The sequence below is a fragment of the Schistocerca nitens genome, chromosome 2 (assembly GCF_023898315.1).
Source record: "Schistocerca nitens isolate TAMUIC-IGC-003100 chromosome 2, iqSchNite1.1, whole genome shotgun sequence".
Classification (NCBI taxonomy): Eukaryota; Metazoa; Arthropoda; class Insecta; order Orthoptera; family Acrididae; genus Schistocerca; species Schistocerca nitens.
The window spans coordinates 266,206,939-266,220,341 of record NC_064615.1 but is presented as its reverse complement, the minus strand read 5'-3'; the positions used below and the strand labels follow the sequence as shown (position 1 = coordinate 266,220,341).

Below are 13,403 nucleotides of genomic sequence, written 5' to 3'. Positions count from 1 at the left end.
CCAATGAATGTCAGTCTGGCATCTGCTTTACCAATGATCAACTTTATATGATCATTCCATTTTAAATCACTCCTAATGCGTACTCCCAGATAATTTATGGAATTAACTGCTTCCAGTTGCTGACCTGCTATGTTGTAGCTAAATGATAAGGGATCTTTCTTTCTATGTATTCGCAGCACATTGCACTTGTCTACATTGAGATTCAATTGCAATTCCCTGCACCATGCGTCAATTCACTGCAGATCCTCCTGCATTTCAGTACAATTTTCCATTGTTACAACCTTTCGATACACCACAGCATCATCTGCAAAAAGCCTCAGTTAACTTCCGATGTCATCCACAAGGTCATTTATATATATTGTGAATAGCAACGGTCCTATGACACTCCCCTGCGGCACACCTGAAATCACTCTTACTTCGGAAGACTTCTCTCCATTGAGAATGACATGCTGCATTCTGTTATCAAGGAACTCTTCAATCCAATCACACAATTGGTCTGATAGTCCATATGCTGTTACTTTGTTCATGAAACGACTGTGGGGAACTGTATCGAACACCTTGCGGAAGTCAAGAAACACGGCATCTACCTGTGAACCCGTGTCTATGGCCCTCTGAGTCTCGTGGATGAATAGCGCGAGCTGGGTTTCACACGACCGTCTTTTTCGAAACCCATGCTGATTCGTACAGAGTAGATTTCTAGTCTCCAGAAAAGTCATTATACACGAACATAATACGTGTTCCAAAATTCTACAACTGATCGACGTTAGAGATATATTTCTATAGTTCTGCACATCTGCTCGACGTCCACTCTTGAAAATGGGGATGATCTGTGAACTTTTTCCAATCCTTTGGAACGCTATGCTCTTCTAGAGACCTACGGTACACCGCTGCAAGAAGGGGGGCAAGTTCCTTCGAGTACTCTGTGTAAAATGGAACTGGTATCCAATCAGGTCCAGTGGCCTTTCCTCTTTCGGGCAATTTTAATTGTTTCTGTATCCCTGTGTCATCTATTTCGATATCTGCCATTTTGTCATCTGTGCGACACTTTAGAGAAGGAACTACAGTGCAGTCTTCCCCTGTGAAACAGCTTTGGAAAAAGACATTTAGTATTTCGGCCTTTAGTCTGTCATCCTTTGTTTCAGAACCATTTTGGTCACAGAGTGTCTGTACATTTTGTTTTGATCCACCTACCGCTTTGACATAAAGACCAAAATTTCTTAGGATTTTCTGCCAAGTCAGTACATAGAACTTTACTTTCGAATTCATTGAACACCTCTCGCGTAGTCCTCCTTACACTTCGCGTTATTTTTGTTTGTCTGCAAGGCTTTGGCTATGTTTATGTTTGCTGTGAAGTTCCCTTTGCTTCCGCAGCAGTTTTCTAACTCGGTTGTTGTACCACGGTGGCTCTTTTCCATCTCTTAGGATCTTGCTTGGCACATACTCATCTCACACATATTGTACGATGGTTTTGAACTTTGTCCACTGATCATCAACACTATCTGTACTTGAGACAAAACTTTTGTGTTGAGCTGTCAGGTACTCTGTAATCTGCTTTTTGTCACTTTTGCTAAATAGAAAAATCTTCCTACCTTTTTTAATATTTCTATTTACGGCTGAAATCATCGATGCAGTAACCACTTTAAGATCGCTGATTCCCTGTTCTGCATTAACTGTTCCAAATAGTTCGGGTCTGTTTGTCACCAGAAGGTCTAATATGTTATCGCCACGAGTCAGTTCTCTGTTTAACTGCTCAAGGTAGTTTTCAGATAAAGCACTTAAAATAATTTCGGATTCTTTGTCCCTGCCACCCGTTATGAACGTTTGAATCTCCCAGTCTATATCCGGCAAATTAAAATCTCCACCCAGAACTATAACATGGTGGGGAAATCTACTCGAAATATTTTCCAAATTATCCTTCAGGTGCTCAGCCACAACAGCTGCTGAGGCAGGGGGGCCTATAGAGACACCCAATTACCATGTCTGAGCCTGCTTTAACTGTGACCTTCACCCAAATTATTTCACATTTCGGATCTCCGTCAATTTCCTTAGATACTATTGCACTTCTTATCGCTATAAATACGCCTCCCCCTTCACTGTCCAGCCTGTCTCTGCGGTATACATTCCAATCTGAGTTTTGGATTTCATTACTGTTTACGTCTGGTTTCAGCCAACTTTCTGTCCCTAGTACTATATGTGGATTGTGACCGTTTATTAATGAGAGCAGTTCTGGGACCTTTCTATAGACGCTCCTGCAGTTTACTATTAGCACATTAATACTGTTATTCCCTGTTGCATTTTGCCTACTCCTACCTTGCCGCGTCTCAGGAGGCGTCTTGTCGGGTCAAAACTCTATCGGATAATTTTTTGCAAACTTTTATACATAAATATGTTACATTGAGTGATTAATTGAATAAAAATTTGTTTTGAAAATTTTCAGTTTATTAGAACAAAAACTACAGACCGTCCCATTTTTGGGACATTGGCCAAATGCACTATCCAAATTCACAACCTTATTCTCCATGCATAATATTGTAAGCAACAACACAAACAATAAATAAAGAATGTTTTAATATTATTGAATGTCTATTCAGTATGAAATGAAGCTAAACATTTATCGTGTACACCAACATTGCACCTATCACAAATTTTTGTTGTTTTTTTCTTGCAGTAAGCACATCTCTTCTGTGTTTTACTTGGCACAATGAAATGATTTCCTGGATCTAGTCGTACATCTGTGCTCACTCGTCCTCCCATCAGTTTGCTTCCTTGTGGTCCTCTGCGTTTTGGTACTGATCCTGTTTTCTTTGATAGGTAAAAGTCACTATTCTCAGTCGGACATCCAAAAGTGAGAGCTTCTCATTAGAGTTAGCAATTTGGTATGCACGACATGTGTTTACTACGCAGATATCTATCATCTGTGTGCATAATGGCCAGCACCATTTCTTTGACCTTATCCTCGTCGTATAAAGTGATATCTGCTTGTCCAGTAGATCTATGGGCATTGTATTCTTTAATGAGATGTGGAATTGTAACAGATATTTCCTTTTTCTTTGCCTGTGAGTATCTTTTAGTAGAACTCAGAGGAGTAATAGTATTGTAATTTGTCGCTACACATACTGGTTTGTTGTCACTCCATTTCACAACCAGAACTTCGTTCTCTTTGTCAAACATGTAGTCATAGAATCCTCGTTCCTTTTCTTTTGCCATTCTTTTTGAGTCAATCAAAGGACATGCATTAGTTCGATCCCTCTTATTGTTCCTGTAGCTTTCATTTTACTCTTTCCGAGTGTGATCAGTGTGTCAACACTGGTGAAAAAGTTGTCAAAGAAAAGCTTATAATTCGGATACCCTGATTCTGGAAACATGCTGGTTAGTTCATTTATTACCCTTGCACCTAAAGGCTCCCGTTTGTTGTCAGTCTTGCCACAGTATGGCAAAAAATTATAAAGAAAGCCATTGGAACTTGTAAGACACCAAATTTTATAACCAAATTTGATAGGCTTTCCCCTCAGAAACATTTTAGCTGAATGTTTGCCATAATAACAAACCATCATTTCATCAGTTGAGAGTTCTGAATGAGATACGCCAAATTTACCAAACTCCTTTTTCAGCATTTCAAAGAACAATCTCAGTTTGTACATCTTGTCGTTTCTGTCTACTTTGGAGTTGTCATTGAGATGAATGAATCTCTTTATTTCCCGAAACCTATTTCTTGACATGGAGTTGAAGACTAAAGGAACACCGACATCAGGAGCCTGTTCCCAGTACATATTCTCATGGGGAAGCTTATGATAACCACTCAGAAGTAGTATTCCAATAAATGATTTTAGTTCTTCTTTGGTTAGCAGAAAATTTATTTTGTTATGTTGGCAAGCATAGATTTCGCTTTGTTCAATAATAGTATCCATTAGTTTTTCAGAAAAAAAAAATCCTCAAACACCTGGGGCACTGTCTTATTTGCTAGACATTCCGCAACATAATGTTTGTTGCTCTTCCCTGGTTCACCAGTGTTTGTGTACATTGGTTGACATTTATACCACTTACATTTATATTTTTTTGTAGATAACGTACCACTTTCTGCTCCATATCCTAATGCTTTCCTTCTTTTGGCTTCTGGAGGTACAACTGTAGCATTAGCTTCATCTTGGCTGGTTATGAGCTCTAAAGTACTGGCTACATCTTGTACAACAGACTCATTGTTCAGTACATTTTCGTCAGTGTCTTCTTCATCTGTTATTACATCTGCATCGGGTGGAATAATCGCCAATTCTACATCATCATCTTTGTCGTCACTCTCTTGATGGTTCTCTAGTTCTGCTAGAATTTCTTCAAGTGTAAGTCCACGCAGCATGTTTTTATCCTGTTGGAATCGTAAAATTCGAATAGAATATGAAAAAAAGCAGATATAAAGAACGTAAAATGCAATTCTTCTTTGTATAATACATGTATACAAGAATAGGGCACATCAGCAATAAATGATAGTGTAACATGCCATTCTCTCATTATTGGGATGCATAAATTATATCGGTATTGCACTTACTTGAAAAAATCTGAAGTATACTTAATCGTACACGGACATCCATATGTTCATAACAAACACGCCCACACAACTAAATCACAGCTCATTGTCGTCCAGGAACTACCAGCAAACATACAGTGCTGCCAAGTTCGAGAACAAAAAATCGGCAAGTTTATAATTTTCCTGATGTGAAGTACTTAGAAAAAAGTTATTTATTTTACATTTACAGGCATTGTAGCAGTTAGTTGGCCCTACAGGTGCAACAATGAAGGCTAAAAGCTCCATTGCTTACGTAGAAATAAGTGAAATATGTGTGTCCCAAAACAGGGACAATGGCCAGTAATGGGTTAACAGCGATGTTGCTATTTGCTTATTACATCGCATGTCCAATGCTTTGAATATCTGCTGTGATTGGCTGACGAGAACACATGACGAGCTATGATTGGCTTACAACAGGGCATTGCAGTCTGTTTCAGTGCTGTTTCATGTGTTTGATGGAATTCGAATTTATACTTTTGTAGTATGAAAATAGGCATCATACATATTGCTGCACATCAAAGATCTTTTCAGAATGCGTTCCCCCCCCCCCCCCCCCCCCCCCCCCTTGTTTAGTTCCATTTTCTAAAGTGCCACGGAGTTCTTGCTGGTGTATAAAACCTTTAACATTCAAAGGATTAGCAACCTTGACATGCAGTAACTGCAGTAATTCATTTAGAAAACTGCTGTTTCTACAAGTAAATTTATGGGTACTTCTTTATTACCTTTATGTACCATCTCGATTTGTTTATACATATTAACAAACTCCTCCATATGTGGAGTTTGTCACCATCTGTTTTAAGAGTTATTCAGAATCAACCATTTTGTGTACAGGAGGTAAATGACACTATTCCCTCCAATTGAAGGGAGTTTCTCTAAAGTTTTCAATATACTGTAACCTGTATTCATTCAAGTATTTTTATTTCTGTTTTTGAAACTTTTCATCAAAGTCCCAAATGTATTATTCAGTTGTTAGTAGGGACAATAAAATTTCACAAAAATGATAACATGAAATAAATACGAAAATAACAGCTTTTAGGGAAATAAAATGAAATTGTCGATTTTTACAAAATATCAGAAGACTTTTAATTTTTCTGATAAAAATGTTATAAATCTGAAAACTACAGTTTTAACTTGTGGTTATTGAATGTTAAAATAACATTTTGACTTCAGATTTCTCAAGGCTGATGTTAGTGTATAATATCAAAATGCTAGTTCAGATGTTTCATTTCTCGTGTAAATTGGCAAAACCATTTAATTTGGAAAAAGAAGAAATGTATTTGTAAAAGAAACAACACAGTTTTGTCGAAAACAACACCAAATTTGGCAAGAAAACAGCATATAATTTGGCTAAAACACCAAATTTAGCAAAAACACTGAATTTGACAGAAAAGAATGTGCCAAAAAATAATACCGAATTTCACAAACAATACTGAATTTGGCAACAACCATGCAATTTAAAGAAAACCAAATTTAGAAAAAACTCGAAATTTGGCAAATAACAGCACTGAATTTGGCAAAAAAACGATCATTAGCAAAAAAGGCACTGAATTTGGAAAAATAACATCAAATTTGATAAAAAAATACTGAAATTGATTTAAAAACACAAAATTTGACATTAAATAAAACTAAATTTGGCAAAAAAAAAAAAAAATCGAATGCAGCAAAAAAGATACTGAATGTGGCAAAAAAGTACCTTGAATGTGACAAAAAACACCAAACTTGACAAATGTACAGTGTATTTGGCAGAAGTGACAACTAAAGTTTGCAAAAATTACAACAAATGTGCAAAAAAATGTATGTGGCAAAAAAATAACATCGAATTTTACCAAAAATAATACTGAATTTGGCAATAAAATAAAGAGATTTTTTTCCCGTCTCTAGTTATCAGATCAGAGAGTAAATAGAAAACTTGGACAGCCTTTATATTCAAGTACAGATTTTATGTTAGTAGTTTATACAGACTTTCAATGTCCAAGTTTTTGACAACTGTTGCTTGTTATACTTTTTACCGAGAAAAATAGTATATTGACTTATGCATTTTTGGATACGGTGTATGTTTCAAGCATTACATTTTTAGCTATTTACTGAGCACTTTTAAACTGATCTCACTTAAAATAAACACACATTCACTGGCAGATTTTGCCCTTGGGTGTTGCGCCTTGTAACCTAAAGTAACTTGGATATTATATATTTAGTTAAAGGCTACCTCTATAAATTGAGCCAAAAAGAAAATAAATTTTGTAATATCTTGTCAGGAGAAGAATGGGTGCATTTATTCCTCAAAGGACAGTCAGAAGATCTTTCCATTCGCTTAAGTGAAAATATTAAATAAGGACTCCCTTAAAATGTGTAAAATGTCACCAAAATCAAATAAAAAGCATGTAGAATTAAAAAAAAAGGCAGTAACTGTCCGAATTCGCCCTCTATATACTGTAACTTCGGACAGAGATTTAAAAAACATGTGGCCAAAATCACCCCAATCTATGGGGTGACTTCGGACACTTTATTTAACTGCCTCAGATAAATATACCTACACATACACTTTCTGATTCTGGGATATTTTATTCGTTACACATATACCCTACCACTTCCATAACAATCAATTTAATCTAACAATATATATGAAAGTTACAATCAAAATAATGACAAAACCGTCCAAATTCAACCCGTTTGATGGTACACTTGACCAAGGTACACTGACTGGATCCACTGATATGAGCAGCATTTTCCCCTGGATGGAGGGGTTGTATCATGGAGAGGCCAAACTAACATGATTCCTGAAGAGTGGTAGCATCATTTTCACTAGTTACAGGGGCACCAGTCTGTGTAATGTCTGATGTGGACCCAGACACGGCATTATTGATTTGGCACAGCAGATTAAGAACTGAAGAAATTACAGGAAGATAGGAAGTTCAGAATGTGGGACCCAAATAAATTGAAGGAACCACAGGGGGTTGAAAGTTTGAAAAGGAGCATTAGCCCACAGCTGACGGAACTGGGAATTAATAAAAAATTGAATGGGTACCTTTGAGAGATGGATTACCCAGCAGAAAATCAAAGAGGCAAAAAGACAATCCCAATAGAAATATTTGAATAACCCAAGAGCTTATGAATTTAACTGATGAAAAGAGAAAACGTAAAAATGCAACAAATGAAGGATACATAAAAAAAATATACATTGTCTAGAAATAAAGTGTGACAGGACTAGCTAGAGAAGAAATGCAAAACTCTAGAAGACTGGAGGACTTTGGACAAGGTGGACACCACCTATAGGACAGTTACAGAGTGCTTTGGAGAAAGAAGCACTTGGACAAATATCAAGAGCAAGCACTTTTGGGAGATAGTTGGTGGCTATCTACAAGCATCTTACACTTCAACTTAAGCATTTTCATGAACTTCTCCCATGGTTAAAACAAACGAGTCACATGAAGGTCTGAAGATAACAGATGTAGATAAATGTTTGAACTGTGGATTGTATTAGGAAAAGCTGGAGTAAAAGAAGAGCTTAAGAAAATAGTTTACATTACTGGCTTCTCCTTCTTACATGTTTTCAACAAGTGCCAGCATAGGACATGGAAGTAATATTGAGATAGCTCTCAAATTTCTTCAGAATTCATGATAATGATCCAAGGGGTAGTACTGATTGTAGATTACTCCAAACCTGACATTGAGTGGTAGAGATTTGCTTCACCAGCTCACATTTAAAATATTAACCGCATACAGGGATTTTTCTTCTGTTATTGCATTACTTTTCAGCATATTTACTGGAAGATAATGCACAAAGCTGACTTCTGTTAGAATGCTCACAAGGGTGGATTAGCCAGTACTGTCTGTTAAATCCTCTATTACATGTACCACAACCTGTTCACTTTGGATACGTCCAGCTTGGAAACTACAAACAAATTTTGTAATTAATTCTTATTTATTCTTAGAACTTTTAGCTTTTACTATGTGAGCTGTACTGAGTCTTGCACGTTACTTTGGAATTAGCATGCTTTGTAAACTAATTATTGAAATGTTGATTTGCATTATTACAGTTGTAAGTAAAAATGTAGTGTAGTGCAGTGTAGTGTAGTTATAGTTTAATATCCATCATGTAGAAGTGTAATGCTTTCATTTTGTAATTATTTCTTTCATTAGTTTCCTAGTATTGGGACCTGCCATTTGTTTCTGGAGCTGGCTTCAAACCTAGACCTTTTGATTGGGAATGAAACAGAAACCTTGAATTTGGCTCATACTCCTAAAATTCTAAATGTCTTTCCACACCCCATTTATCAAAGATGTCAGCCTGTTCAGTACAGATAGTTAACTGTCATACTGAAGTAGTCCACTGCTTCTGGCACCCCCACCCCCCTTCCCTGACGCACACACACATCTGCTTGGCCCAGGCATACACTTTGCAGGCATGACTTGTGTTGCACATCGCTCTTTGAAATGTTTCATCATTCCAAGGAAATTTTTGCTCATAAATTTTTAAATCCTGTAAAGGTCTCTTCTTGTACCACCATCACCCAAACAGTATGCAGTTATTTTGTTAATCATGTGGTTAAATGGTTCATTGCTGTTTCTCATGTATATCACATTTTTTATATGTGAACATTGTTATTCCTATTTTTATATTTGCCTCTGTTACAAAGTAAGTGGATAATGTTTTCATCATCGTGGAACATTCATTAAAAGTAACTGAGTTTCTCTCCTTTTTTGTGCCCACATGGTGTGATATACTTTTGCCTTATTCTCAGTTCTGATAATTCACAAAACTGCAGTATTTCTTCTCACTGTCAACTTTGGTGTTAAGTAGTTCAACTGATACAACACACACTCTCCTTTATTGAAATAAAATAACCTTCCTGATAAACAGTACAGAGAAATTTGAATTACTGTTGAATCAGTTGTGTATTTTCATTGCTTCTTTATAAAGCAACTTAATTAGCTATGATTTTATCCACAGCCTCTTCCCGTGCAGACACCTATTGCACCATCGCAAGGTACTGTTGCTACCATATCTCTACCATCTTCACATGGAGAGCTTGCTGTTTCAATAAGTGTTGAAAATAAAGTGAAACAGGACAAGGGAACCTGTACAACTGAGAGGTGTGGAGAAAATCAGGTTCATTGCCAGGTTAGTCTTTGTAGAAAGTGCAAGAATTTTGCTCGCTTATACAATGTCGCTAATTGTTGATAAATATGTTACAATACTGCAGCATGCACAAGTAGCAGCATTACTGAATGAACTTGGTGACTGTTTAGCACTCAGACCTGTAGCATAGTTTCTGTAGAATGGTAGATAATGATAGGTACGTACAGTAATTACTGTTGGAATTTGAGGAACGAATGTTTGTATTGTCACAACTTTATCAAAATGGTGCTCTTTGTCATCGGCAGATACAGACATTTAATTGAGCAGATGGTGCAGTAGAGGAGCAGAGGGTTTATATTCTAAAGATGTCACGAAACTGGCGATAACCACATTTGTAGAATGCAGCATATATTTCATATAGAGTGACTTGCAGAGGTTGGTTTTTACTGTGACTATTTTCTTCTAAATATGAAAAACAATGTTTGTTTGATTAAAAAAGGGGGGAGTGGCGTATGAATCTTGTCGACTTGTATAAAAGGCAGCTAGTTTCATTCTCCCCTCTGGCAAGTCTCCCCTGACCCGGGATTTTGGCCGACTTTTCCGAACTGCAATCCTTTTCTTAAATCTCTCCAGTCCTTTTTCTTCACCCTTCTTCCTTGCCCTTCAACTCTTCTGCAGGAAAGAGGGGCCACTGGCTCCAACAGCTTGCATACATAAAACCTTTTTTTTTATATGTGTGTTCTATTGCCACTTCTTGGTGAATAGATTTTTTTTATCTGTCCACTTACATTAACTAGTTTCATGTGCCATATGTGAATCTGGCTATTAAATGTGTTGGATAGGGAGGGGGAAAAAAGCCACAAATTACTTTCAGACGTGTGCGTAATTCACATGTGCATGCACATGCTCGCGAGCGCACACACACACACACACACACACACACACACACACACTCCTACATTTTGCCAGCTGGAAATGCAATAAAAAGACAAGATAGTTAAAAATAATTTTTGTTAATTGCTCAAGGTGGAGAAATAATTTTAATACTCTGGCTGTTCATAAATTCCTATTACACACATTGAGAACTTGTGCATAATTAGAATTTTAAATATGTGTTATGTCCAGGAATACATTTTTTATCACTTCATCTCCAGGAATACATTTCCTTATCACAGGTAAAATGGAATTACAGTCCTTATTTAATATCCTAATGTGCTGATATATGAGGTGGAGTGCATGTAGCATATGATGATGTAATTGTGATATTATTTGTTGGCTATTTGATCTGCTTCCTTCATTTGGTAACTGAATAATTGTTTTCTGATAATTGATAATTTTATGAAACGGATAAATTGCTGCTCACTGTATAGATGGTAAGTTGAGTAGCAGACAGGTAGGACAAAAGACTGTTTCACATTTTACCTTCTGACCACAGTGAGGATGAGGGGATGTGAATTGGGAGCTATCATAGGTTGAGACCGGGATTATTGCGGGAGCAGAGAATTTGTTGTAAGATTAATTTTCATCTGCTGAAATGAAGCATGTTATGTTCAGCTGCATGTTGTGTCACAGGGTGGTCTGCATTGCTCTTGCCCACAGTTCGACGGTGGCCATTTATCCTGGTGGACGAGTGGTTGGTAGTCATACCAACAAGCTGTACAGTGATTGCAGCAAAGCAGATATATGACATGGCTACTTTCACAGGAAGCCCAGTCTCTGATAGGATACTATAAGGCTGCTGCAGGACTGAAATAGGAAGTACTGGGTGGGTGGATTGGGGAGGTGTTGTATCTGGGTCTTCCACAGGGATTTGATCACTGTGGCAAGGGGCTGAGACTCAGAGTGGCATAGTGATGGACTAGGATGTTGTGGAGGTTGGGTGGGTGACAGAACACCACTTTAGGAAGGTTGTGTGGGATATTGGATAGGATTTCCCTTATTTCAAGGCATGATGATAGATAATCAAAACCCTGGTGAAGGATGTGGTTAAGTTGTTCCAGTCTGGGGTGATACTGGGTGATGAGGTGGGCGCTTCTTTGTAGCTGGTTCTTGGAGATGGTGGAAAGATTGGGTATATGTGGGGATATGGCTTGGGAAATCTGTTTGTGGACTAGGTCCAAGGGCTAGTGCCTGTCTGTAAAGGCTTTTGTGTGACCTTCAACACACTGGGAAAGGGAGTTCTCGCCCCTGGGTTACCAGGCTGTATGGGTGGGATTTTTTGTTGTGAGAGGGATAGCAGCTGCCAAAATACAAGTACTGTTGGTAGTTGATGGGTTTAATATGGACAGAGGTGTGTGGATGGAATCATTACAGAGGAGGAGGTCAATGTCCAGGAAGGTGGCATACTGGATTGAGGAGGACCAGGTAAAGCAGATGAGAGAGAAGGTGTTGAGGTTTTGAGGAGTTAGGATGGGGTTTCTTGGCCCTGGGACCAGATTATGAAGATATTATCAACAAACCTTTAGGCTAGGAAGATTTCCTATAGATGGCCCATAAACAGGTTGGCATGGGAGATAGTAGGGTGCCATGTGGGTGCCCATGGCTTTGCCATGGATTTGTTTGAATACCTTCCCTTTAAAGGTGAAGTAGTTGCATGTTAGGATGAAGTTAATAAGGAGTATGAGGAATGAGGTAATGGGTTTGGAATCTGAAGGACATTGGGAGCAGTAATGTTCAATAGTAGTAAGACCATGGGCATGAGTGGTGATGGTGTATATGGAAGTATGGGAAGTGACATTGACAGTGGTGAGTGGGGATCCAGGAGGTAACGGCGTGGGGATGGTGGAGAGTCGGTGAATGAAGTGGTTGGTATCTTTGACATAGGAGGCTAGATTTCAAGTAATGGGTTAGAGGTGTTGATCAATGATGGCAGAAATTCTTTCAGTGGGAGCACAATAACTGGCTATAATGGGGTGTCTAGGGTTGTTGGGTTTGTGGATTTTGGGGAGCATGTAGGATGTGGATGAGCAGGGTGTAATAGGAGTTATGAGGGAAATTGATTCAAGGGAGAGGTTCTTGAAAGGGCCTAAGGCCAATCAGGGATTGGAGGTTATGTTTGACTTCTGAGATGGGATCACTCTGGCATAGATGGATTAGTCAGATAACTGGCAGAAGCATTCCACCAGGTGGTCACTGCATTTCATGATGACAGTGGTGGAACCTTTGTCTGTGGATGGTATGATTAGCTCAGGGTCTGTTTTAAGGCAGTCTATGGCCGCCCTCTTTTTTCCTGAAAGGTTGGTGTTTCTAGGAAGGGACCTGGGGAAGGGTAGCGAGGCCAAGCTGGAGGTAAGGAATTCCTTGAAAGTGACCATGGAGTGGTTGGCGGAGAGCACATTTGGATCGTGGTTTGAAATGGGAAGGCAGTGTTTAGTGTTGAGATTAGGTTGGCTCTGGGAGCAGGGGTTGATGACAAAGAAGTGTTTCCATTACAGGGATTGGGAGAAGAAGAGTAGGTTTTTGACATCATAAATGCCACTCCTAATCTGAACCCATTGCCACAGGGGTTGTATCCCTGTGGAAGACCCAGGTGCCACACACACCCGAACCACCCACTCACAACATCCTGTTCCAGTCCTATCATAGACTTACATTACTCTGACGGTGGCTGGATCACATGTGAAAGCAGCCACGTCATATACCAGGGTTGCTGGAATCATTGCACAGCTTTTTATGAGAGGCATTCAATAAGTAATGCAACACTTTTTTTCCAAAAGCAGCTTGGTTTTGTTTAAGATTCCAATATACCATATTATTCCCCACTCT

The 13,403-nt window shown here is 38.4% G+C and overlaps 1 protein-coding gene across 1 annotated transcript in view; it reads left to right on the top strand.

The window, feature by feature from the left end:
* LOC126236005 (zinc finger and SCAN domain-containing protein 2-like) overlaps positions 1–13,403 on the top strand; it is a 205,314-nt gene that overhangs the window by 55,986 nt on the left and 135,925 nt on the right. Inside the window, exon 7 of the mRNA XM_049945014.1 lies at positions 9,510–9,680. Coding sequence (XP_049800971.1) covers positions 9,510–9,680 — 171 coding nt within the window. The remainder of the gene's footprint in view (positions 1–9,509; positions 9,681–13,403) is intronic.